At 39.6% G+C, this 27,495-nt stretch overlaps 1 protein-coding gene, 1 pseudogene and 6 gene segments (V, D, J or C); 4 read left to right on the forward strand and 4 right to left on the reverse strand.

The window, feature by feature from the left end:
• Window positions 1–33: 33 nt before the first annotated feature.
• Window positions 34–376, forward strand: LOC117390647 (NADH dehydrogenase [ubiquinone] 1 beta subcomplex subunit 1-like). The gene has a single exon (XM_033988423.2). The coding sequence runs from the start codon at window positions 101–103 to the stop codon at window positions 275–277; it is 177 nt and encodes a 58-aa protein (XP_033844314.1). The 5' UTR covers window positions 34–100; the 3' UTR covers window positions 278–376.
• Window positions 377–7,578: 7,202 nt separating this feature from the next.
• LOC117390299 (Ig kappa chain V-VI region NQ2-48.2.2-like) lies at window positions 7,579–8,042 on the reverse strand. The segment is given in 2 exon segments: window positions 7,579–7,904; window positions 7,988–8,042. Coding segments are annotated over 2 exon segments (381 nt in total).
• A 198-nt stretch (window positions 8,043–8,240) lies between these two features.
• LOC117390153 (Ig lambda-2 chain C region-like) lies at window positions 8,241–9,835 on the forward strand. The segment is given in 3 exon segments: window positions 8,241–8,283; window positions 8,567–8,671; window positions 9,378–9,835. Coding segments are annotated over 3 exon segments (462 nt in total).
• Window positions 9,836–11,429: 1,594 nt separating this feature from the next.
• Window positions 11,430–13,226, reverse strand: LOC117390298 (general transcription factor II-I repeat domain-containing protein 2-like; annotated as a pseudogene).
• Window positions 13,227–17,155: 3,929 nt separating this feature from the next.
• LOC117390301 (probable non-functional immunoglobulin kappa variable 6D-41) lies at window positions 17,156–17,616 on the reverse strand. The segment is given in 2 exon segments: window positions 17,156–17,478; window positions 17,562–17,616. Coding segments are annotated over 2 exon segments (378 nt in total).
• LOC117390302 (Ig lambda-2 chain C region-like) lies at window positions 17,615–19,297 on the forward strand. The segment is given in 3 exon segments: window positions 17,615–17,635; window positions 18,151–18,250; window positions 18,970–19,297. Coding segments are annotated over 3 exon segments (435 nt in total).
• A 4,480-nt stretch (window positions 19,298–23,777) lies between these two features.
• LOC117390300 (immunoglobulin kappa variable 6D-21-like) lies at window positions 23,778–24,348 on the reverse strand. The segment is given in 3 exon segments: window positions 23,778–23,890; window positions 23,935–24,210; window positions 24,294–24,348. Coding segments are annotated over 3 exon segments (444 nt in total).
• LOC117390303 (Ig lambda-2 chain C region-like) lies at window positions 24,347–26,166 on the forward strand. The segment is given in 3 exon segments: window positions 24,347–24,367; window positions 24,878–24,977; window positions 25,706–26,166. Coding segments are annotated over 3 exon segments (435 nt in total).
• Window positions 26,167–27,495: the final 1,329 nt, after the last annotated feature.

Raw genomic sequence — 27,495 nt, forward strand, 5'->3', positions numbered from 1 at the left:
CCATCAGTCAAAAAACATGAGGTTAGTGTGTCCTCTGCCTAGCAAACGAGGAGCTGGAGGCCACGGCTTTTGCGTAAATATTGGATAAAAATAAGGAAAGATGACAAACCTTGCAGCACTCGTTAAAAATAACTGGATGCAGATCCTGGTGCCCCTGGGTTTTGTGATTGGCATGTACCTGGACAGAAAACAGGATGAGAAACTCACAGCCTTCAGAAACAAAAGTCTGCTCTTCAGAAGGGAACTGAAGCCTGGAGAGGAGGTGACATGGAAATAGCCCACCCAGCCCTAAAGAAATCTGAATATTTATGTGTTGTAAAAAATTGACAAATGTTTAATTGTATCTGCTAATAAAACATGATCTTTCACAATAAAATCTCTAAAAAAACAACAACCAAAAAAAACCAAAAAAAAACAAAAAACAAAACAAAAAACCCCCCAAAAAACATGAGGTTAAATATTCCAAACTGCAGCTCAGATCTGGAAATGTGTCAAATGCAGAGAGTGAACTGATATTGCAATATTAAGCAAAAGTATGAGACCTGAAGATTGTTTTGGTTGGTTAAAGGTGCACTGAACTTTTCTTCATAGAGATGAGTTGATTTTCCACATCACAGTAACCTGTAGAGACACGACCCCAAAGCCTCTCAGAAATAAGAATGCATGTCTATCAAGTTTTCAAGGTATTATAGGTATAAGAGGTATAAGAAAAAAACATCAAAATTGCAATACAAACAAATCAAAACATAAATAATCATCATAAAATTAATAATAAAACAGAAAAGTGCAGAATAAAACAGTATGCACAGATAAACAGAACTGTTTTGAGCCTGGATTTAAACATTGTCAAAGTAGAGGCCTGTTTCACATCTTCAGGAAGAATGTTCCAGGTTTTAGCTGCAGAAAACTGAAACACTGATTCCCCATGTTTAGTTCTGACTCTGGTTCATGCTTTAAGATCTATTCTCTGAGCCACAGGAGCCAGAGACCTGAGCCACAGGACACATGTGTGAAGTACTTCCTGGTTCTAGTCCTGACCTGAGCAGCAGTGTTCTGGATGTTCTGGATGTTCTGGATGTTCTGGATGTTCTGGATGTTCTGGATGTTCTGGATGTTCTGTTCTGTCTTAAGGCTCGTTTGGAGAGTCCAGTGAGCAGGACGTTACAGTCGTCTAATCTACTGGACACAAATGCAGGATAAGTCTCTACAAGTCTGATTTTGACAGTTTACCTTTGATTTTTGCAATGTTTTTTAGGTGGTAAAAAGCTGCAGATGTTACTGATTTGATGTGGCTGTTAAAGTTCAAGTCTGAGTCCATTTTTACCTCTAAATTTCTAGCCTGATTTGAAGGTTTTAGAGAGAGAGACTGGAGGTGACTGCTGACACTTTCTCTTTGTTTCTGTGGACCAAAGACTCTGACTTGAGTCTTGTCTGAGTTTATCTGGAGAAAGTTGTTTTTCCTCCACACACTGATCTGTTGATGCAGTGAGTGAATCCACTGGTCCATATTCACCTGATGCTGTGAGACATAGATCTGAGTGTCATCTGCACAGTTGTGGTAGGACACATTATTGCTGTGTTGAAAAAAAAGGGGATCCCAGGATGGACGCCTGGGGTGCCCCACAGGTCAGGGCCATTTTATCTGGGACGCATGGTTTAATAATAATAATAATAATAATAATAATAATAGGCTACATTATCGAGTATGTGGTGTTTGTTTTGTTGTTACAGCTTTATGACTCTGGGTCCCAAAGTCAATCCATTTTGCGAACACATGGTGAAAAATCATTTTAAAGCCATTCAAGACCAACAAATTAAAATATGATGTGTATGCAGTGGTCCCTCACTATATTGCGGTTCACCTTTCGCAATCTCGCTGGTTTGTGGATTTTTTTTTTTTTAATTGCGTATGAACGTGCATTGTGTCGTGCGTCCTGATTGGCTGTTGGACTGTAGACCATTGTCCATCAGTCTCCTCCGTGCCGTGTCTCCTGTCCAGTACAGAATGTGTTCAGACAATTTTACATAAATGTTGGATCTCAGTGTGACTCTGAAGCGCTGTATGTTTGCAAGTTTTCTCCCCAACAAAACCCACAATGTCGATGAAACGTTCTGCACCGACAAATTTCAGAAACACGCCATAATATATTATATTTTTATTTTTGTATTTTTATAGTAGCAGCATTATCTTTGAGTGCTTTTCTTTGCAGTTACACACAGCAGTGGTTCAAGGGGTTAGAAACGCTGCAGAAGAAGAAAATGGCTGAAGAACAAATGCTGCAGTTTTTCAGGACCCTGCAAATCTGCAAAGAACTCAAGTGAGAACAACATGAGTTCGCTGCCTTCTGATGCTCTGATGGTGAATTGTATTGTAAGCCTAGGGTCATTTCTGATGTAGTACTTGAGTCATTTTAAATGTTAAATGTAGAGTCAGTGTGATGTTTTTAAATAAAAGAGTGGGGAAATGACTGCTTTGACTATGGATGGATGGATATGTGGATGTATTTGAATTGTATTTGTTAACCTGCCCGGGGATTGCAGATGGAAAATAGCTTTAGTTGAATCTGTTGTAAAAACAAACAAACTAAACTATGTTGAAATGATGTTTTGTCACAGGGAGTACCTCACAAAGACAAAGTTCAGACGATGTCCCCAGGAGGTCCAGGACATCTCTGAAGAGGTGGAGGCTTTACTCACGGAAACTGAAACATTTATCCAAACAATTATACTGAACACTGTGGAGGTGTTTGCCAAGGTACAGAAGGTTCATTCAATTCATGATTTTATGCTTCAGCTATTGATTATCAGAATGGTTTTAATAAATACTTCAAAAGGAATCACAGTTGCTATTCCCCATTGACAGACTTGGAGAGGCTGTTCAGACCAGAGCCGTGGCTGAGTCTGAAGAAACACAAGGTTGGTTTATATATCCACAGGGCTAATAGCTAACAGTGGCTACACTAAATACATCACAGAGGGTGAAAAGACACAACTGCGTACTACTCATTTTTATTTACACCTTTTTGCTTCCTCTGTAGTCCCTATTTACTTCCTTTAGAGCCAGCTCCTTGTAGCTTTCTCGTTGTATGATTTGGAGAATGTGTGTGTCAAATTTCAGTTCTCCATGACAGACAAAATGTTCTCATCACATTCAGTGTTTAAGAGGCCGCAGTGGAACAATGTCATGTTGTAGCTACAAGCTGCAGTGTATAAAATGTTTATCACTGCGTTCAATCTCACGGTCGACTCGTACACATCAGGAGCAGCGGTACACAGAGCTCCAAAACCTCATTTGCTTGTAAACTTATGAAGGTTGTAAAATAAAGAAATATCCAACCCCATATGAACCACTGTCCATGTGCGTTGCCCACAGTCCTGCTGTTTGTGACGAGGCAGCGGTCTAGAGTCTGAGGAGGATGTACCAGGAGCTTTGTTTATTAGTAATCCTGCTAATTACTATTCTGCCAGAACTCAAGCAATGGCCAGAATGTCACAGACAAAGTAAAAATGTGACATGAGGTGAAGGGTATGTCTTGCAATGAAAATAAAGTTTTATTCAGGGATGGATAGTGGCAAATGTCATTTTGAGTCGTGTCAGTGGATGCGTGACGAGGGCTCACATACAAATGAATGTTAAAGTCATTCTCCATAATAGAGTTTCTCAAATGTTTATTTCATGATATTTCTCCTCACCAGGGAATGTCAATTGATAGCCATTAGCTCAGATGCTTGTTTTAGGCTAATTGTGATCTAAAATAAAATACCTTAAGGTTCACGCACTCAACAGTAACTTTTAGCGAGGCTTTGACCTCACGTAAATGTGGTTGATGGGTTGGTCGACCCTCTGGACTGTTCATGATTAGTGTTTTTTGCAGGCTAATGCTAACAGCTATTGGTAAAAACTACAGAAAAACAGGGCTTTCCAGGTTTTGGAAAAGGGATGAAATTGTCCCCTCTGGCAACCTCTCTGAGTATCTACCCCAACAGCAGCGCTTGGTTCTGAAGTGCTGTACCTTAATCCAGATGCAGCCCTGTAGGACTATTTTTAGAAACCATGAAAAGTGCTATTCAAAATAAATCAATGTAATTTCCCAGTTTATTCTCCATTGTTGATATTTCAGTGATGAGGAAGACTCTTTGTGTTTTCTTTCTTTGGGGGGAAAGCTCGGACATAATACTGTGGAAGTAAAGCTACATTTTCAACATCTGTCTTCAACCAAATATTGAATAGTTTTACATCTAATAAAGATGTTATAGAATGTTGTGATTATCCCCTGTGGAGCTTTGAGGTCCCAACCCCTGGTCAGGGCAAACAACTGTAACATGGCTAAAAGCTCTAAAAAGTCCATTTTGCAGAATAGGTCTGCTTAAAAAAAACTGTTGAGCTACATTAGCATACTTCTACTTTTAGATGAGAGAAATGCAACTAAACAAGCACTAGAGGGAGCCACAACACAAAGATGTACTTTTTATCACTGTAGTGCCATTTTAATGCACTGTTTATTACAAGCTATTTTCTCAAGTATATTAATATTTATTTTAGTTTAGGGGAGGTTGGTTTAACTTTGGTCACACTTTTTGCGTAGATCTACTATCTATTATCATGTGACTTTTGTATAGGGAAATGCTGCCTTTGCACTGTATACTTTCAAAAGGGACCAAGCATGTTGCCATAAATATGTTGACATAAAATTTGTTGATCTCAGAATATGTTAACTAATTTCATTATTTCACAGGCTCATTAATTTTGAACCCTGATATTAGTGTACTTTTATAAAACATTGGATTTTTATAGCATCTTTCAAATCACCCAAAGTGTTTTACATTTTATTATTCATTCACTTCATACTTGACACTTCCATAGCCACAGCTGCCCTGGGATAAATCCACGAAAGTGAGGCTGCCAATTTGCACCATCAGCCCCTCTGACTGACTCCAACATTCACACACCACATTCATACAGGACGTAGCGTCTATTGCAGGGGTGGCGAACACGCGGCTCTCGAGCCGCATGCGGCTCTCTGCCAATAGGAATGCGGCTCTTTGCCTCTTATAATATTTTCTATATACTGCGGCTCTTTGCATTGGATCATGTTTCACTTATTTTTTTCTCTCTTAAAACACATTCAAATCCACCAGGGCTTATTAATACAAATAATAAACAATATATAAAAACTGATTTATCACCTTTTTTTTACGCTGCGTCTGACACGTGACCGCGGGTCATCTGCGGGTCACGTCTAATGGCGGGAAAATAAGTAAACATTTGATGCGCGTGCGACTGTTAGCCTCGAGTCAAAATGTCAAAATGCTAAACTAAACGAAAATATGAGGATGAACACAGCTCATTTCTGGAAGAATGGGAAGATGCTTACTTTTTTATTGAACAGAATGGCACATCACTCTGTTTAATCTGCAATACTACAATATCACATTTCAAGGCTTCAAATCTTCAGCGTCATTTTAGCCTCTCCAGGCTCATGGACAAGGATCTGAACTACACAAGCACAAACTGAGCACCTTGAAAAAACAGGTAAAAACACAGTCTCAAATGTTTCAGCAATGGAACAAGCATGGAGAAACTGTGACACTTACATCCTGTAAAGTGGCCTGGAAGATTGCCCGTGGTAAAAAAAAAAACGTACAACGAAGGAGAGTTTTTAAAACAGTGTTTTGATGTAATTGAAACCTTGGCTCCAGATAATAAAAAAATCCCACTGAGATTATCATCCCATCGCTCCAACAAGGTAAGAAAATCTGTGGTGTAGTTTGGAAATAACACCTGACTTATGCTTGTGTTAATATTTTAATAAGATAAGATAAGATAAGATAAGCCTTTATTAGTCCCACAGTGGGGAAATTCCAGTATTGCACCGCACAGTTAAAGAACAGAAGGATAATGGTACATACAATAAAACAAGATAATATATAAATAGCTTAAAATAATTTTAAAAATAAACTAAAAATATTCCATCAGTTTACATTATACAGGCCCTACATGTGTTTCTGAAGTGTGTTCAGTAGTTGTGTGTGTCAGAGAGAGACAGAGATGAAGATAAAGAGAAAATGTGTGTGTGTGTGTGTTTGACAGAGTGAGAGAAAGAGAGAGAGGAAGAGATGCCTGTGTGTGTGTGTGTTGGTGTGTGTGTGTGTGTGGGGTGTGTGTGTGTGGGGGGGTGTGTGTGTGTGGGGGTGTGTGTGTGTATGTGGGGGGTATCTGACCTCTGGGTAGGTGCTGTGTTAACTCTGGCTAAGCTGCATTTGATGTGTGTGTTGAGGGTGGACACTTATCTTGAAATGAACAGAGGTACAATTCTTGCTGTTTTGTAAGGAGAGGAGTGTTTTATGGGAAGTAATATGGTTGTAATTGTGTATGTGTGTGTGTGTCTGTCTTGGCAGGTCAGTGCGTCGTGTGGCTCTTTGAGTGTTACAGTTGAAAATTTTGGCTCTTTGTACCTAACTTGTTCGCCACCCCTGCTTTAGGATGTTATGTTATGTTTTTCTTGTTTTATTTTGTTGCTGTTTGTTGTTTGTTTTTTTCTTTTTAAAGTTGGGAATTATAAATCTACATTTAGCAGAGCACAGACTATAAAATATATTGTGTAATTAAATATTCATTTTTTAAGTTCATGTTTTTGTACAGTAAAAAAAAAGAGTTGTGTATTTGACCGTTGCCATAAAGTCCTCAAAGTGTTATATATAACAGGACGCTGGAACTCACCAACGATGTTTTAAAATACTACCAAATTTTGTCTTTCAACATAAAGGACATTTACTTCTTACATGAATTGTGTTACATGATAAGAAGTGGTCTGTCTTTTGTCCTATGAGCCGTATGAAATGTGATGTCTCTGCTTATTTTCATATGAAAGTCTACAATACATTAGAGTTAAGATTTGTGACTTACAATTATTGAATTCAAAATGATCTAATCAAAATGAAATCATATTTACATCATGACTTGGTATTCCAGATTTGATCCCTCACAGAGCAGGTGCTATTAAACTATGAGGAGAAATCAGATATTATAACAAGGAGCCCATAAACTTATGTCAGCACATTTGTATATATGACTGGAGCCTATACATTTCATATTTCATAGTTGCAGTAGATTAATAAGTGAATTATGAAGAATTGTATAAGTCTTGGTAAATAATATATATCCTAAATCACTTCTCCTCCTAAATATTTTTCAATGTGTCTCGATGCCTCACAGAGCTGGAAAAATCAGCCTTTTCTGACTCAGCTCCATGGTCTTGGAACGATTTACAAAAAGATCTTAAAACTGGAATCTCTAGAGTCACTTGATAAGTTCAGGGAGATGTGGTGACTGATCTTTTTTGTTTTCTTGTGAAAGGGATTATGAATTTGGGACTTGCATGATAATTAGAGTTTTATAACACATTAATTGTTATAAGGACTATAGAGAGATTAAAAAATAAAATACTGTCGAGGTGAATGTTTGGTGTAACTCCACACAGATCAGTGATGTCTGTTCCTCTTGAGCAGCTGCAGTTGTTTCCTGCTCTGGTCTCACTCTGAAGGACTCACTGAGGGAGGTTTTTGTACGACCATAAATCACTGTGTGAACACATTGGGGCTATGAAAACTCTGACAATAATAAACTGCTGCATCTTCAGCCTGAGCTCCAGTGATGGTCAAAGAGAAGTCTCTGCCGCTCCCACTGCCACTGAACCGAGATGGAGTTTCTGAGGTATGTCGATTTGCCCAATATATCCAGAGCTTTGGAGACTGACCAGGTTTCTGCTGATACCAGTGCATACCCAACTCCCCACCACTATATCTATAAACATCCATGTTAGTTTTACATGTGAGAGTGACTGTGGATCCTGGAGTAAACGTCTGGACTGGAGGCTGAGTGACTGTGACCTGACCACTGCATCCTGTAAAAAACAATATACATTTATCAGAAGAAACACAGAGAGAAAAGGCAGTGTGTTGTGTTCAATGTCACTGAGAGTGGAACCTGTGAAGCAGCAGCAGGCCAGTGTCCAGATGAGGATGGTGCAGCCCAGAGCCATGGTGCGTTCACTGACACATGTGAGTCCTGCAGTCTTCAGCTCACTATAAAACTCAGGGAAGGATCAGCTGACCATGTGACCCTCCTCTCTATGGAAATACTGTCTCTGTACTCTGAACCCAAATGTATTCATCCTATTGGAATCATTTTTAAACACACACAGGTGAAAAAACACTTTTTTGCCGGACATAAGTATAGTATGAAGTATGAAGCAGTCACACTAGTCACATCAGTAACCAAAAGTACTGCACCTTAAAGCCAACATTAGCATTTCAATGTATTATTAAACTTACTACTTAACTATTTATTCTATTATACAAAATATCACATTTTTTATTCACAGTGAGTTGTCTGGAGAAAACACTCATCAATTACACCAAGTAATATTAATGCAAAAAATAGATATATTTAGACTTTTCTTCATGTTTTCAGTGTTTCAAAGTTGAATCTGGACAGGTTGCATTCATGGATTATATAATGACACAAATAGTAAAACATGAGTGAATGTTGTGAGTGTGAACTGAGAGCAGTGTGTGGAGGAGAACAGAGCAGAGGTTTTTGTACGGCCTCTTCATGACTTTGTATCACTGTGGTTCACGTTCGGAGGAGGAACACAAGTCATCGTGGACTGTGAGTACTTTTTACTTTATACTTTATCAGGACTACTTTATTACTGTTATTTTAGCAGGATTTTGGTTATGTTTGTAGATTTGTGAATATTTGTCTTTAATTTAATTCCATAGTTACAGTTGTATAGGTCAGTGTTAAAGAAACAATGATCTCAAAATATACAATTATTATTAGGCTGTTTATTGTTGATTAGAGAAATATAAAATATATATGATTCATTTACTGAATTTTACATAGACTGAATATTATTATGAATGTTGTTAGTTTCCTTTTTGAAAGTTAAATTCAGGTTTTAAACAAGAAAGAAATGGTTTTGACTTTTTTGACATCAAAGTCAATTTATGAACTCAATCATGTTTATGTTTAATTATATTTACAAAAAGTGAATAAGAAGTATTTTTTCTTATGATATTTCTGTGTTAAATACACAAAAGAAATTAACGTATGATGACCTAAATTCAGCCCAATACAAGCTCTTACATAAACAATATATTATTATTTTTATGTGTCATAAATCTTCATGACTTTTACTTGTAACAGTTTTTATCAGTATAACAGCAGTTGTCCACGGTTCATTGGTCGGACTTACAGTGAACAGGAAGTGAAAGACACAGATGTAAATGTCTCTAGTCTTCATCATTTTGTGCAGTGACTGTTTTCTGATGTATTGCTTTAACACGTTGCGCTGCCCCCTGTCTGTGTGCAGTGGGAGTACAGCAGCCCGCCCTGACCGTCCTGCCCCCGTCCAGAGAGGAGCTGCAGAGGGGCAGTGCCACGCTGCTGTGTGTGGCCAGCGGGGGCTTCCCCTCTGATTGGACGCTGGGCTGGAGAGTGGGCGGGGCCTCCGCAGAGGGGTCCCACAGCCCGGGGGTCATGAGAGGGGACGGCCTCTACAGCCACATCAGCGTCCTGAGGCTGTCCACAGAGCAGTGGAGAGACACATCAGTGAGCTGTGAGGCCCATCGGAGTGGACAGAGCCCAGTCACTCAGAGCCTGGAGTCACTGTCCTGCTCCCAGTGAGACACGCCCACATGAGGACACACTTCACCTGCTCTATGGGACACTCCCTGGGTTTGACTGAGCTGATGGAGGGCTCAGGAATAAACATGTGACTATGCAGCTTCATGTTACTGTGTTTGTGCTAATAAAGCTTGAGTTCATCAATGAGTTTTGTCTCTTTTATTAAGTTAAATACAATATATTAATATGCAACATCAAACTGTTTTGTACAAATTATTGTGGTGTGTTTCTGCTCATATAGAACAGACACTGTCACTTTAAACAAAAGTGCAATCACACATTCTAACAAAGTCCATAGACGCTCTGGTCGTGTTTTCAATATTTTATTTCTTTCATTAGTCTTTACTTGTCAGGGACCATGTACAAATGAATTAATCTCACAAAAGAAAAGAGAATTTGTACCAGATTTAGCTCCTGCTGTTTCCCATGTGCAGTCCCTGGGCAGGTGAACACACATTAAAAATACACATAGGATCTTCTGACCATGTGACCCTTAACCTGCTTGTGCATTTGAAAGTAGGAACATAATTTGCATCCACCTGTCCAAGTGAAACAGAAGGTGATTAGATGGATAAATTAAGTACAACTGATATCTTGAAATATGACAGTTCTCTAAAATGATTTGCATTGAGTTTCAACATGAAGAGGAGTTCACCATGTGTCCTCTGTGTGGGCAGTATTTGTAGTATAGTGCCCTCTTTTGGTGGAAGTTGTCTATAGAAGTCAATAATGTGTTTTGGAATATGCCTGACTAACATTGTGGACTGAAACACTGAATAAGACTAAATGTTTGTGAGACAATTATTCTGATGCTTTGTCATCTATGACTGTAGTTTTTGGCAAAATTTTTACAGAAAATGTGAAAAAATATAAAATTAACATTTGATTGTCTCATATAAATGTCTCTAGTGTAAGTAAAGATTTACATCAAAGTGCAAAGCTTGATTTTTTTAAATTTCCCATAAGAGACTGAGCAGGTAAGAAGGAATTGCTGTGTGTTTTTAAATTTCAGTAATCTGTAAATATGGGGGGAAAACTGTTGTGTGGGAGATGAATGTGTCATGGTGGTGCAGGTCTTGTGTCAGAGAAGTTGGACCTCTGTCCAAGGTGAGCTGTAGATGAAACAGAGGAGTTTAAGGTGGAGGTGGGAACACAACAAGGATAGACACTGAGCCCCATCTTGTTTCATGTGATGATCTAAAACAGGGGTGTCAAAGTCAAATGGACAGGGGGCCAAATGAAAAAATTATCTACAAGCCGAGGGCCAGACTGATCGAATGTTCATTGAAACTATTTAAAATGACTGCACATAGTCTAGTGAACCTAATATTGAACCTACTGAAAACCTAACAAATATATATGATCGGACCAGATAAATAAGGCAATATTTTGTTATGGCTCTGTCAGTAATTTTTAATTTTCAACAGGCACAAAAGACAAACTTCCTTGATGCAATGAATGAAGGCACCATCAGTATATTTTTTCAGGAAAATGGCAAAAGTAGGCTAAATTTACTTAAAAAAAAAAAAATAATATCAGCAATTTTCTATCAGTCACTCAACTGAAATATTTTAAAAACACAATAGGACTGAAATACAACAAAATAAAGTGCAAAAATAAGATAAAAACAACACTTTCTTCAACGAAATGTCACATGTGCTGTGAAAACAAATATTTAACTTCGACTTTTAAACTTTAACTGAGTAAAAACTCTAAATATGTTATTGCACAGTAATGTTCACTTGTTTGAGGCTGATACTTGGTGGTGTCTCATCTTTTGTAAAAGTTCATCAATGTTCGGGGTCAGGCTCTGAGCTGAGGAAATTCTCAGGATTGCGTGAAGGTGTTCAGCAGTAAGTCGACTTCTGTGTGATGTTTTGTTAAGCTTCATCAAAGAAAACAGTTGTTCACATAGGTACGTGCTGCCAAACATAGAGAGCGTTTGAGCAGCTTGGATGCGCAACTGGGCCATTGTTTCGGGGATGAAACGGACAAACTCCGCAGCACCTACTGCCGCATATTTTGCCTTTAGTTCGTCACTGCATTGGAGCTCGATCAGCTCCATTTGGAGGTTTGGTGGTGAGCTTTCCACGTCAACTGCAAATGGATTACTGAGCAGTAAAAACCTGTTTTTTTGTGCTTCAAAGTCAGCAAATCGGCGTCGGAAGTCAGAGGTTAGTACACCAATTTTATCAGCAAACTGTGCGTCGGGAACACGCTGGTAGAGAGCTTCTCTTTCATGGTGTGGCAGCAAGGAAAGTGGCTCAAGTTTTCTTTCCGCATCTGTGCCTCCCACAAAGTCAGTTTGGTTTTAAACGCCTTCACTGTACTGTACATATCAGAGATGACTTGACCCCGACCCTGCAGCTGCAGGTTCATTGCATTCAGGTGACTCGTGATGTCACACAGAAAAGCCGTTTCACACAGAAACGTTTCGTCTCGGAATTGTGTTGTGTCTTTCCCTTTGCTTTCCAAGAACAGACAAATCTCCTCACGCAGCTCAAAACATCTTTGCAGCACCTTTCCCTGGCTTAGCCATCGCACCTCCGTGTGATAGGGCAAATCACCATGCTCAGTTTCTAACTCGCTCAGAAATGCTTTGAACTGGCGGTGATTTAAACCTTTAGCTCTGATAAAGTTAACTGCACGCGTGATGGTGCTCATTACATGTTCCATTTTCAAGGCTTTACCACACAATGACTCCTGGTGTATTATACAATGATAAGCTGTCAGCTCACCTGTGACGTTCTCCTCCCGCATCTTCTCCCGTATCCTCGCAACCAGTCCGCTCCTGTGTCCACACATCGCAGGTGCTCCGTCTGTAGTCAACCCCACGAGTTTGTCCCAAGGCAGCTCCATCTCATTTTCACATCTTGACACTTCTTCGTACAAATCATGTCCTGTAGTTGTGCCATGCATAGGACACAAGGCCAAAAACTCCTCTGTCACGCTCATGCTGGAGTCCACTCCACTGGGCAATGTCAGAGGTGTCCGTGCTCTCATCCACAGCCAGGGAATATGCGATGAAATCTTTTCCGTTTTTCACAAGCTGCTCTTTTAGATTGATTGACAGCTGGTCAACACGCTCAGCAACGGTGTTTCTGCTCAGGCTCACGTTCAAAAAGAGTTGCCTTTTGTCTGGGCAAACTGAGTCACAAACTTTAAGCATGCAGTTTTTGATAAAATCCCCCTCTGTAAATGGCCGGGCTGTTTTAGCGATCTCTTCGGCCACAATAAAACTGGCCTTGACAGCAGCCTCGCTTTGTGAATTGGCTTTTCTGAATAGAGCCTGGCGAGAATTGAGACCTCGTTTTAAGTCTTCCACCTTCTGTAGCCTTTGTTCCATGTCCATATTCTTGTTTTTGTCCTTGTGTTTCGTGTCATGATGCCGTCTCAGATTATACTCTTTCATTACCGCCACACTTTCTCCACACAGAAGACACACAGGTCTCCCAGCTACCTCCGTGAACATGTACTCCCACTCCCACCTTATTTGAAACCCCCGGTTCTCAATGTCCACCTTCCGTTTTGCCATTTTAATAGTTATCTGAAAGTTTACTTTTGCTGTTAAGCTAATGACCGCAAATGAATAATACAATGAAGCCGCATCCCGCTCTGTGCGCCACCGTTGCATTGTGGGAAATGTAGTATTGGTGCGCGTAAAACACCTGCGGGCCGCTGGCTTGCTGAGGCCTGCGGGCCGGATATAATAATAAATCAATATCATTCTGAGGGCCATAAAAAACACTCTCGAGGGCCGGATCTGGCCCGCGGGCCTTGACTCTGACATGTATGATCTAAAAGATAAGATTGAACAGGAATCTCAGTGGAGTATTATGGGATTGTTGGTGATAGAAAACAGAAGTATAGAAGTGGAAGAGGTGACATTTTTAGACAATAACCTAAACATGTGACTGTGCAGCTTCTTGTTACTGTGATTTTTCTAATAAAGTTTGTGTTGATCAGTGCATTTCATCTTTTGTCCAATGAACCATGTGGAGTGAAAAATACTTAATCTTAGGCCACATTTTGATTCAATGACCCTTCAGTGACTGGAGGTTATAACAATCTGTAAATGCAACTATTTTCTCCCCCTTGGTTCCATCTTTAGAAAACACCACATTCACTTTCACTGTTACGCGGATGACACCCAACTCTACACTTCCACCCTCCTCCCTGACAGACTGCCTCACAGAAATACAAACCTGGTTCACCTCAAACTTCCTCAAACTTAACGGCAATAAAACAGAACTCCTACTCATCGGCACCAAATCCACCCTAAGCAAAATAAATCCTTTTTCCATATCCATTGACGGCTCCTCTATCTCCCCCTCCTCTCAGGTAAAGAGTCTGGGTGTCATCCTCGACAGCACACTTTCCTTCACCTCCCATATCAACAACATCACCCGGTCCGCCTACTTCCACCTCAGAAACATCCACCGCCTCCGTCCCTCACTCACCCCACACACCACCGCCATCCTCATCCATAGCCTGGTCACTTCCTGTATAGATTACTGCAACTCTCTTCTGTTCGGACTCCCACAAAAATCACTCCATAAACTCCAACTGGTCCAAACTCAGCTGCCCGCACTATCACACACACACCCTCCCATCACCACATCACACCTGTCCTGCAACAGCTCCACTGGCTCCATCACGCACCGCATACACTACAAAATCATACTCCTCACATACAAAGCTCTCCACAACCTGGCCCCTCCTGTCTGACCTCATTCACATCTCCACACCCGCCCGCTCCCTCCGCTCCTCCTCTTCCCTGCACCTCACTGTCCCTCCTGCCCGTCTTGTCACTATGGGGAGCAGAGCCTTCAGCTGCTCTGCTCCCCAGCTCTGGAACTCCCTCCCCCATGACCTCCGCAACACACACTCACTCCCACACTTCAAATCTAAACTCAAAACTCATGTGTTTAGAAAGGCCTTCTCACCCTGACCTCTCTGACCATAACTGCACTGTCTTTTAATCTATATTTGTTTTTAAATGTATTTTTAATCATTTTACATTGTTCTATTTGTATTGTGTATGTATGTATGTACGGCGACCTTAAGAGCCTTGAAAGGCGCCTAACAAATAAAATGTATTATTATTATTATTATTAATAATAATAATATTTGATGAAACAGGCTCTACTGACAGTGTGGATTGAAGTATTGAATAAGACATAACGTTTGTGAGGCAGTGATTCTGATGCTTTGTCACCCAAGACTAAAATATTATTTTAATGTTTGGCACAATTTTCACAGAAAATGTGAAAATATATAAAAAAAACAACAACCCAAAACTAATATTTGATTATCCTTCCATTAATTTCTTCAACGTAGCAAGTATTTACATCCAGGTGCTAAACTGGACTTTTGTAAAATTGGCAAAAAGGAACAGAGAAGGTCAAAAGGAGTTAGTACGTCTTATCTTACAATTCAGTAGTTTATAATATTGGGGGAAAAGCCTGTTGTATTTCAGAGGAGTGTGTCATGGTGGTGCAGGGCTTGTGTTCGAGCAGTTGGTCAGAGGTGAGCTGATGATGTAACAGAGGAGTTTAAGGTGGAGTTGGGAACGTGACAAGGAAACCCATTGAGCCCCATCTTGTTTACTGTGATGATGAACAATCTCAAAGGTGAGATCGAACAGGAATCTCAGTGGACTATTATATGATTGTCTGTGATATAAAATTACACTATAGAAATGGCCTTGGTGGCATTTTTAGACAATAACCTAAAATGTGACTATGCAGCTTGTTGTTTCTGTGATTTGTGCTCATAAAGTTTGTGCTGATCAGTGCATTACGTCATTTGTCTAATGAACCAAGTACCTCTTTATAAAAATGATGATCAACACAATTTTTCAAACTATAGGCCAGTCTCATTGTTTCCACAGTTTCACAAATATTAGAGGTTTTTACAACAAGATTTGATATGTAAAAAAATAAAACAAATGATCTTTTATGATACTCAGTTTGGATTTAACACAGAACATTCAATGGCATCGGGAATAATGGAACTGATCAAAGTCTGTGTATTTTCATTGATCTACAAAAAGTCTTCATTGTGATAAATAATTCACGATAAGTTAAAAAATGAACAAGTATGACATTTGAGGGGTGGTTCATCAGTGGAGAGTGAGATATTTAGAAAACAGAAATGATACATACTCAGAGAGATATGATTTTAAATGTTGGTGCCCCAAGGCTCGATTCATGGACCCACATTATTTATTTTATAATTTAATGTTTTGTTAAATGTATTTGAACCTGGGAAAATTTTATTAGCTGATGATAGTATGTTTTTTTTTGTTTGTTTTTTTTTGGAAAGAATATGTACGAGGTCACAAATATAGAATATGAATAGATTAAAAAATAAAACATTGGTTTGAATTAAATAGATTGATTATTAATATAAAAATAAATAAATAAATAAATACATTGTGATTCTCATGCTTGGTCACACAATGCTAAAATGTGACTGTAATGTTTGGCAAATGTAACAAGGATTTACATCAACGAGCAAAACTGGACTGTTGTAGAATTTGTTATAGTCACACAGAAGAAGGAAGAGCTTACTAACTTCCTAAATTTCTGCAGCCTTTATGAGGGAGATGAGGAAAAGTCAGTTGTGTCAGAGGAGTGTGTCATGGTGGTGCAGGGCCTGTATGACAGCTGTTGGACAGAGGTGAGGTGGAGGTGGAACAGAGGAGTTTAAGGTGGAGGTGTGAACTGTGGTGATGGACAAACAGATGAGGTCAGACAATGATCTCACTGGACTATTATTTAAAGTGAGTAATAAATAGGAAATTAAATATTCTATTACTGAAGCTGTATAGTTTGATGATAGAAATTATTTTTCCATCAAGTCTGACTCAAAATGCCTGATGTGTTTTACAGACTGTATTTTTTAAGCTCATCTAACTGTAGAGAACTAAATATAAAGTTACATTTTTTGTCTTGTGTTATGACATTTTTCAGCAGTTTTATTGAATTACTACAGTCACTGATATGACAAATAGAGTTACTGAGCTGTACATTAATTGCATTTCTTATATTTTGCTGAATTGATTTTACTTTATTAATGAAAAGTTAAATAAAAAATTACTATTTTTATAACTTTAGTTAAAAATGCCCCATAGAATTTTTTTTTTCTTTTTAACTGTGGTAATGAGCAAATTAACAGATGAAGTCGGACAAGAATCTCAACGAACTATTCTGTTTACAGATCTAACAGTAAGATATTTGTTTATAGAAAATACCAGGACGGGATGGACATACATACACCTGAATATATGTCTAAAAATGAAAAAAATGCTGTTGGTGCATGATTTTTAGTTCAGAGCAGTAAAGAGTGTTCACTGCTCTACTATGATGTGAGTCTGTTCCTCTTGAGCAGCTGCAGTTGTTTCCTGCTCTGGTCTCACTCTGAAGGACTCACTGAGGGAGGTTTTTGTACGACCATAAATCACTGTGTGAACACTGGGCCAGTATGAAGACTCTTACAATAATAAACTGCTGCATCTTCAGCCTGAGCTCCAGTGATGGTCAAAGAGAAGTCTCTGCCGCTCCCACTGCCACTGAACCGAGATGGAGTTTCTGACAAACGTTGTGTAGCAAGTTTTATCCAGAGCTTTGGAGTCTGACCAGGTTTCTGCTGATACCAGAACATGTACTGGCCATTAGAATAACTAAGAACATCTTTGTTAATTTTACATGTGAGAGTGACTGTGGATCCTGGAGTAAACGTCTGGACTGGAGGCTGAGTGACTGTGACCTGACCACTGCATCCTGTAAAAAACAATATACATTTATCAGAAGAAACACAGAGAGAAAAGGCAGTGTGTTGTGTTCAATGTCACTGAGAGTGGAACCTGTGAAGCAGCAGCAGGCCAGTGTCCAGATGAGGATGGTGCAGCCCAGAGCCATGGTGCGTTCACTGACACATGTGAGTCCTGCAGTCTTCAGCTCACTATAAAACTCAGGGAAGGATCTTCTGACCATGTGACCCTCCTCTCTATGGAAATACTGTCTCTGTACTCTGAACCCAAATGTATTCATCCTATTGGAATCATTTTTAAACACACACAGGTGAAAAAACACTTTTTTGCCGGACATAAGTATAGTATGAAGTATGAAGCAGTCACACTAGTCACATCAGTAACCAAAAGTACTGCACCTTAAAGCCAACATTAGCATTTCAATGTATTATTAAACTTACTACTTAACTATTTATTCTATTATACAAAATATCACATCACATTTTTTATTCACAGTGAGTTGTCTGGAGAAAACACTCATCAATTACACCAAGTAATATTAATGCAAAAAATAGATATATTTAGACTTTTCTTCATGTTTTCAGTGTTTCAAAGTTGAATCTGGACAGGTTGCATTCATGGATTATATAATGACACAAATAGTAAAACATGAGTGAATGTTGTGAGTGTGAACTGAGAGCAGTGTGTGGAGGAGAACAGAGCAGAGGTTTTTGTACGGCCTCTTCATGACTTTGTATCACTGTGGTGGACGTTCGGAGGAGGAACACAAGTCATCGTGGACTGTGAGTACTTTTTACTTTATACTTTATCAGGACTACTTTATTACTGGTATTTTAGCAGGATTTTGGTTATGTTTGTAGATTTGTGAATATTTGTCTTTAATTTAATTCCATAGTTACAGTTGTATAGGTCAGTGTTAAAGAAACAATGATCTCAAAATATACAATTATTATTAGGCTGTTTATTGTTGATTAAAGAAATATAAAATATATATGATTCATTTACTGAATTTTACATAAACTGATTATTATTATGAGTGTTGTTAGTTTCATTTTTGAAAGATAAATTCAGGTTTTAATCAAGAAAGAAATGGTTTTAACTTACCAAAGTCCATTTATGAACTCAATCATGTTTATGTTTAATTATATTTACAAAAAGTGAATAAGAAGTATTTTTTCCTTTGATATATGTCTGCATTAAAAAAAAAACAACTTAAAAAAAACAGTAGAAAATTACAACATGTTGACCTAAAATCAGCCCAATTCAAGCTCTTACATAAACAATATATTATTATTTTTATGTGTCATAAATCTCCATGACTTTTACTTGTAACAGTTTTTATCAGTATAACAGCAGTTGTCCACGGTTCATTGGTCGGACTTACAGTGAACAGGAAGTGAAAGACACAGATGTAAATGTCTCTAGTCTTCATCATTTTGTGCAGTGACTGTTTTCTGATGTATTGCTTTAACACGTTGCGCTGCCCCCTGTCTGTGTGCAGTGGGAGTACAGCAGCCCGCCCTGACCGTCCTGCCCCCGTCCAGAGAGGAGCTGCAGAGGGGCAGTGCCACGCTGCTGTGTGTGGCCAGCGGGGGCTTCCCCTCTGATTGGACGCTGGGCTGGAGAGTGGGCGGGGCCTCCGCAGAGGGGTCCCACAGCCCGGGGGTCATGAGAGGGGACGGCCTCTACAGCCACATCAGCGTCCTGAGGCTGTCCACAGAGCAGTGGAGAGACACATCAGTGAGCTGTGAGGCCCATCGGAGTGGACAGAGCCCAGTCACTCAGAGCCTGGAGTCACTGTCCTGCTCCCAGTGAGACACGCCCACATGAGGACACACTTTACCTGCTCTATGGGACACTCCCTGGGTTTGACTGAGCTGATGGAGGGCTCAGGAATAAACATGTGACTATGCAGCTTCATGTTACTGTGTTTGTGCTAATAAAGCTTGTGTTCATCAATGAGTTTTGTCTCTTTTATTAAGTTAAATACAATATATTAATATGGAACATCAAAGTATTTTGTGCAAATTATTGTGGTGTGTTTCTGCTCATATAGAACAGACACTGTCACTTTAAACAAAAGTGCAATCACACATTCTAACAAAGTCCATAGACGCTCTGGTCGTGTTTTCAATATTTTATTTCTTTCATTAGTCTTTACTTGTCAGGAACCATGTACAAATTAATTAATCTCACAAAAGAAAAGAGAATTTGTACCAGATTTAGCTCCTGCTGTTTCCCATGTGCAGTCCCTGGGCAGGTGAACACACATTAAAAATACACATAGGATCTTCTGACCATGTGACCCTTAACCTGCTTGTGCATTTGAAAGTAGGAACATAATTTGCATCCACCTGTCCAAGTGAAACAGAAGGTGATTAGATGGATAAATTAAGTACAACTGATATCTTGAAATATGACAGTTCTCTAAAATGATTTGCATTGAGTTTCAACATGAAGAGGAGTTCACCATGTGTCCTCTGTGTGGGCAGTATTTGTAGTATAGTGCCCTCTTTTGGTGGAAGTTGTCTATAGAAGTCAATAATGTGTTTTGGAATATGCCTGACTAACATTGTGGACTGAAACATTGAATGAGACTAAATGTTTGTAAGAAAATTATTCTGATTCTTTGTCATCTATGACTGTAGTTTTTGGCAAAATATTTACAGAAAATGTGAAAATATATCAAACTAATATTTGATTGTGTCATATAAATGTCTCTAGTGTAAGTCAGGATTTACATCAACGTGCAAAGCTTGATTTTTTAAAATTTCCCATAAGAGACTGAGTAGTTAAGAAGGAATTGCTGTGTCTTCATAAATTTCAGTAGTCTGTAAATATGGGGGGAAAACTGTTGTGTGGGAGATGAATGTGTCATGGTGGTGCAGGTCTTGTGTCAGAGAAGTTGGACCTCTGTCCAAGGTGAGCTGTAGATGAAACAGAGGAGTTTAAGGTGGAGGTGGGAACACAACAAGGATAGACACTGAGCCCCATCTTGTTTCATGTGACGATCTAAAAGATAAGATTGAACAGGAATCTCAGTGGAGTATTATGGGATTGTTGGTGATAGAAAACAGAAGTATAGAAGTGGAAGAGGTGACATTTTTAGACAATAACCTAAACATGTGACTGTGCAGCTTCTTGTTTCTGTGATTTTGCTAATAAAGCTTGTGTTGGTCAGTGCATTTCATCTTTGGTGCAATGAACTACACTCACCTAAAGGATTATTAGGAACACCTGTTCAATTTCTCCTTAATGCATTTATCTAATCAACCAGTCACATGGCAGTTGCTTCAATGCATTTAGGGGTGTGGTCCTGGTTAAGACAATCTCCTGAACTCCAAACTGAATGTCAGAAGGGGAAAGAAAGGTGATTTAAGCAGTTTTGAGCGTGGCGTGGTTGTTGGTGCCAGACGGGCCAGTCTGAGTATTTCACAATCTGCTCATTTACTGGGATTTTCACGCACAACCATTTCTAGGGTTTACAAAGAACGGAGTGAAAAGGGAAAAACATCCAGTATGTGGCAGTCCTGTGGGCGAAAATGCCTTGTTGATACTAGAGGTCAGAGGAGAATCGGTCAAGTGATTCAAGCTGATAGAAGAGCAAAGTTGACTGAAATAAACACTCGTTACAACCGAGGAATGCAGCAAAGCATTTGTGAAGCCACAACATGCACAACCTTGAGGCGGATGGGCTACATCAGCAGAAGACCCCACTGGGTACCACTCATCTCCACTACAAATAGGAAAAAGAGGCTACAATTTGCACGAGCTCACCAAAATTGGACAGTTGAAGACTGGAAAAATGTTGCCTAGTCTGATGAGTCTCGATTTCTGTTGAGACATTCAAATGGTACAGTCAGAATTTGGCGTAAACAGAATGAGAACATGGATCCATCATGCCTTGTTACCACTGTGCAGGCTGGTGGTGGTGGTGTAATGGTGTGGGGGATGTTTTCTTGGCACACTTTAGGTCCCTTAGTGCCAATCGGGCATCGTTTAAATGCCACGGGCTACCTGAACATTGTTTCTGACCATTTCCATCCCTTCATGACCACCATGTACCATCCTCTGATGGCTACTTCCAGCAGGATAATGCACCATGTCATAAAGCTCGAATCATTTAAAATTCGTTTCTTGAACATGACAATGAGTTCACTGAACTACAATGGCCCCCACAGTCACCAGATCTCAACCCGATAGAGCATCTTTGGGATGTGGTGGAACGGGAGCTTCGTGCCCTGGATGTGCATCCCACAAATTGTTTTCATTCTGCAAGTTTTTCACAAACTAAATAGTCCATGTTTTTTAATAAATAGGCTGAAATTCATCCATTGGCATCGTCCTGTTGGTTTTGTATTCTTGAGTGCTTCACCTTTGGCTTCCACAAAAACCTCAATGCTTTTCTGTGATTGATGCAGCAAACCCCTTTCAGGCCCGATCGCACCAGCGGGGACATGTCAGGATGGACTCTCGTGAGTTTGTGAACTGACAAACATTGTGAGAATTCATCTTGCTGTGTAAGTTTATTCATATTCAGTAATGTGTTTACTATTACACGTTTATCTCGACGTTCTAATACTAAAGTTAATAACGGTGAATACCAGTGAGTTGCACACACATACAAAACAATAAAATACATTGTTGGTCGGACTCAAGGACAGGACTGTGAGTTGCTGTGACACTTCTGTTCAAGTTAGGTCTCTGTGTCTCAGTGCTAATGCTAACATCCTTTAAAGAGTTAAATCTAACTTAACAACAGTGTAATAATGTAATGTTCACTGGAAATGTGGGGGGTTGTGTGTCAGAGGAGTGTGTCATGGTGGTGCAGGGCCTGTATGGGAGCAGTTGGACAGAGGTGAGGTGGAAGTGGAACAGAGGAGTTTAAGGTGGAGATGGGGACGTGACAAGGACACCCACTGAGCCCCATCTTGTTTCATGTGATGATGAACAATCTCAAAGGTGAGATCGAACAGGAACCTCAATGGACTATTATATGATTGTCTGTGATATAAAATTACAGTATAGAAGTGGAGGAGGTGACATTTTTAGACAATAACCTAAAATGTGACTATGCAGCTTCTTGTTTCTGTGATTTGTGCTCATAAAGTTTGTGTTGATCAGTGCATTTTGTCGTTTGTCCAATGAACCAAGTACCTCTTTATAAAAATGGTGATGAACACAGTTTTTCAAACTATAGACCAGTCTCATAGTTTCCACAGTTTTCACAAATATTGGAGGTGTTTACAACAAGATTAGATTTTTTTTTTTTTTTAAACAAAAAATCTTGTGTGATGGTCAGTTTGGATTTAAGACAGAATATTCAATGTCAATGGGAATAATGAAACTAACCACAAAAATAGCAGCTGAAGTTAGTCTGAATATGTGTTTTTTCATTGATCTACAAAAAGGCTTCATTGTAATATTTCATTCACGTTGACTTAAAAAATGAGCAAGTATGACATTTGAGGGGTGGTTCATCAGTGGATAATGAGATGTTTAGAAAACAGAAAACAATATACACAAAAAATGACACAGAATCACAGAGGTATGATTTCAAATGTGTGTGTCTCAAGGCTCGATTTTTGGGCTGAAATTGTTTTATAAATGGAGGATTTTGTAAAATGTATTTGATCTTGGGAAATTTTTTTTGCTGATGATACAATGTATTATTGTGTAAATCAAAACATTGTTTTCAGTTAAAAGGATTGATTTTTAATGTTAAAAAATAAAAAAATAAAAAAATAACATAAGATAATGTTTGTGATTCTGATGCTTGGTCACACAAAGCTAAAATGTGACTGTAATGTTTGGCACAGTCTCTACTGAAAATGCAAAAATATATAAAACTTATATTTGATTGTCTTTTATACATCTCTGTAAATGTAGACAAAGGTTTATGTGAAAGATCCAGACTGGACTGTTGTAGAGTTTGTGATAAGGGACACAAAAGAAGAGCTTATTATCTTCCTAAATTTCTGTATCCTTTATGACGGAGAAGGAAAAAGTCAGTTGTGTGTCAGAGGAGTGTGTCATGGTGGTGCAGGGCCTGTATGACAGCTGTTGGACAGAGGTGAGGTGGAGGTGGAACAGAGGAGTTTAAGGTGGAGGTGTGAACTGTGGTGATGGACAAACAGATGAGGTCAGACAACAATGTGAATGGACTATTATGTTTAGAGATATAACAGTGGGATTGTTGGTGAAATAAAATAACAGAACAGAAGGAGAAGAGGCAAAATATTCTCCATGTGTAAAAATGAGAAAAATGCTGTTGGTGCATGATTTTTAGTTCAGAGCAGTAAAGAGTGTTCACTGCTCTACTATGATGTGAGTCTGTTCCTCTTGAGCAGCTGCAGTTGTTTCCTGCTCTGGTCTCACTCTGAAGGACTCACTGAGGGAGGTTTTTGTACGACCATAAATCACTGTGTGAACACATAACCGTTATTAATATAATGAAGACTCTGACAGTGATAAACTGCTGCATCTTCAGCCTGAGCTCCAGTGATGGTCAAAGAGAAGTCTCTGCCGCTCCCACTGCCACTGAACCGAGATGGAGTTTCTGACAGACGTTGTGTAGCAAGTTTTATCCAGAGCTTTGGAGACTGACCAGGTTTCTGCTGATACCAGTGCATGCGATTATTTCTATAAACATCTCTGTTAGTTTGACATGTGAGAGTGACTGTGGATCCTGGAGTAAACGTCTGGACTGGAGGCTGAGTGACTGTGACCTGACCACTGCATCCTGTAAAAAACAATATACATTTATCAGAAGAAACACAGAGAGAAAAGGCAGTGTGTTGTGTTCAATGTCACTGAGAGTGGAACCTGTGAAGCAGCAGCAGGCCAGTGTCCAGATGAGGATGGTGCAGCCCAGAGCCATGGTGCGTTCACTGACACATGTGAGTCCTGCAGTCTTCAGCTCACTATAAAACTCAGGGAAGGATCAGCTGACCATGTGACCCTCCTCTCTATGGAAATACTGTCTCTGTACTCTGAACCCAAATGTATTCATCCTATTGGAATCATTTTTAAACACACACAGGTGAAAAAACACTTTTTTGCCGGACATAAGTATAGTATGAAGTATGAAGCAGTCACACTAGTCACATCAGTAACCAAAAGTACTGCACCTTAAAGCCAACATTAGCATTTCAATGTATTATTAAACTTACTACTTAACTATTTATTCTATTATACAAAATATCACATTTTTTATTCACAGTGAGTTGTCTGGAGAAAACACTCATCAATTACACCAAGTAATATTAATGCAAAAAATAGATATATTTAGACTTTTCTTCATGTTTTCAGTGTTTCAAAGTTGAATCTGGACAGGTTGCATTCATGGATTATATAATGACACAAATAGTAAAACATGAGTGAATGTTGTGAGTGTGAACTGAGAGCAGTGTGTGGAGGAGAACAGAGCAGAGGTTTTTGTACGGCCTCTTCATGACTTTGTATCACTGTGGTGGACGTTCGGAGGAGGAACACAAGTCATCGTGGACTGTGAGTACTTTTTACTTTATACTTTATCAGGACTACTTTATTACTGGTATTTTAGCAGGATTTTGGTTATGTTTGTAGATTTGTGAATATTTGTCTTTAATTTAATTCCATAGTTACAGTTGTATAGGTCAGTGTTAAAGAAACAATGATCTCAAAATATACAATTATTATTAGGCTGTTTATTGTTGATTAGAGAAATATAAAATATATATGATTCATTTACTGAATATTATTTTACTGATTATTATTATTATGAGTGTTGTTAGTTTCTTTTTTGAAAGTTAAATTCAGGTTTTAAACAAGAAAGAAATAGTTTTAACTTAACACCAAAATCCATTTATGAACTCAATCATGTTTATGTTTAATTATATTTACAAAAAGTGAATAAGAAGTATTTTTTTCCTTTGATATATGTCTGCATAAAAAAAAAACTAAAAAAAAAAAAAAAACAGTAGAAAATTACAACATGTTGACCTAAATTCAGCCCAATTTAAGCTCTTACATAAACAATATATTATTATTTTTATGTGTCATAAATCTCCATGACTTTTACTTGTAACAGTTTTTATCAGTATAACAGCAGTTGTCCACGGTTCATTGGTCGGACTTACAGTGAACAGGAAGTGAAAGACACAGATGTAAATGTCTCTAGTCTTCATCATTTTGTGCAGTGACTGTTTTCTGATGTATTGCTTTAACACGTTGCGCTGCCCCCTGTCTGTGTGCAGTGGGAGTACAGCAGCCCGCCCTGACCGTCCTGCCCCCGTCCAGAGAGGAGCTGCAGAGGGGCAGTGCCACGCTGCTGTGTGTGGCCAGCGGGGGCTTCCCCTCTGATTGGACGCTGGGCTGGAGAGTGGGCGGGGCCTCCGCAGAGGGGTCCCACAGCCCGGGGGTCATGAGAGGGGACGGCCTCTACAGCCACATCAGCGTCCTGAGGCTGTCCACAGAGCAGTGGAGAGACACATCAGTGAGCTGTGAGGCCCATCGGAGTGGACAGAGCCCAGTCACTCAGAGCCTGGAGTCACTGTCCTGCTCCCAGTGAGACACGCCCACATGAGGACACACTTCACCTGCTCTATGGGACACTCCCTGGGTTTGACTGAGCTGATGGAGGGCTCAGGAATAAACATGTGACTATGCAGCTTCATGTTACTGTGTTTGTGCTAATAAAGCTTGTGTTCATCAATGAGTTTTGTCTCTTTTATTAAGTTAAATACAATATATTAATATGCAACATCAAAGTATTTTGTGCAAATTATTGTGGTGTGTTTCTGCTCATATAGAACAGACACTGTCACTTTAAACAAAAGTGCAATCACACATTCTAACAAAGTCCATAGACGCTCTGGTCATGTTTTCAATATTTTATTTCTTTCATTAGTCTTTATTTGTCAGGGACCATGTACAAATTAATTAATCTCACAAAAGAAAAGAGAATTTGTACCAGATTTAGCTCCTGCTATTTCCCATGTAATAATAATAATAATAATAATAATAATACATTTTATTTATATAGCGCTTTTCAAGATACTCCAAGTCGCTTCACAATACATACAAGAATAAAATATCACAAAATTTACAACATAAAATCAAACATTAAAAGCAATTTTGAACAGGTGAGTTCTGAGTTCTTTTTTGAAGGTGGGGAGGTCAGAGGTCACGGAGGGGTTTGGGCAGTGAGTTCCAGAGGGTGGGGGCAGCGATGGAGAAGGCTCTGTCCCCCCAGGTTCAGAGCTTGGTCCTACAGGGCTGGGACAGGAGGTTGGAGCTGGAGGAGCGGAGGGAGCGAGATGGAGTGTGGTGGTGGAGCAGGTCTGTGAGGAGGGGCCAGGTTGTGGAGAGATTTGAATGTGATGAGAAGGATTTTGAAGTGGATGCGCTGAGGGACGGGGAGCCAGTGGAGCTTGTGGAGGACAGGAGTGATGTGTTCACGTGAGCGGGTGTGGGTGAGGAGCAGGGCAGCGGAGTTCTGAATGTACTGTCGTCTGTTCAGGGTTTTGGATGGTGTACCGTAGAGGATGCTATTGCAGTAGTCGATTCTGGATGTGATGAATGTGGATGAGAGTTTCAGCGGCAGAGAAGGTGAGTGATGGGCGGAGACGGGCTATGTTTTTGAGGTGAAAGAATGCAGTCCGGGTTATGTGCTTGACGTGGGGTTCAAATGAAAGAGTGGGGTCGAGGAGCACACCGAGGTTGCGGATGAGTGAGGATGGAGAGAGTGTGGTGTTGTCAAAGTGCAGGGTGAAGTGTTGTGAGGATTTGGCGATGTTGTGTGGACCGATGATGATGAAGTCTGTTTTGTCGCTGTTTAGTTTGAGGAAGTTGTGATTCATCCAGTTTTTGATGTCTGTTAGACAGTAAGTGAGAGTGGAGTGGATTGTGGGGTTGATGGATGTTGTGGAGATGTAAAGTTGGATGTCGTCAGCGTAGCAGTGAAAACGGAGACCGTGACGACGAATGATGTTGCCGAGGGTGAGGATGTAGAGAATGAAGAGGAGAGGACCAAGTACCGAACCTT

Source organism: Periophthalmus magnuspinnatus, chromosome 22, assembly GCF_009829125.3.
Source record: "Periophthalmus magnuspinnatus isolate fPerMag1 chromosome 22, fPerMag1.2.pri, whole genome shotgun sequence".
Taxonomy (NCBI): Eukaryota; Metazoa; Chordata; class Actinopteri; order Gobiiformes; family Gobiidae; genus Periophthalmus; species Periophthalmus magnuspinnatus.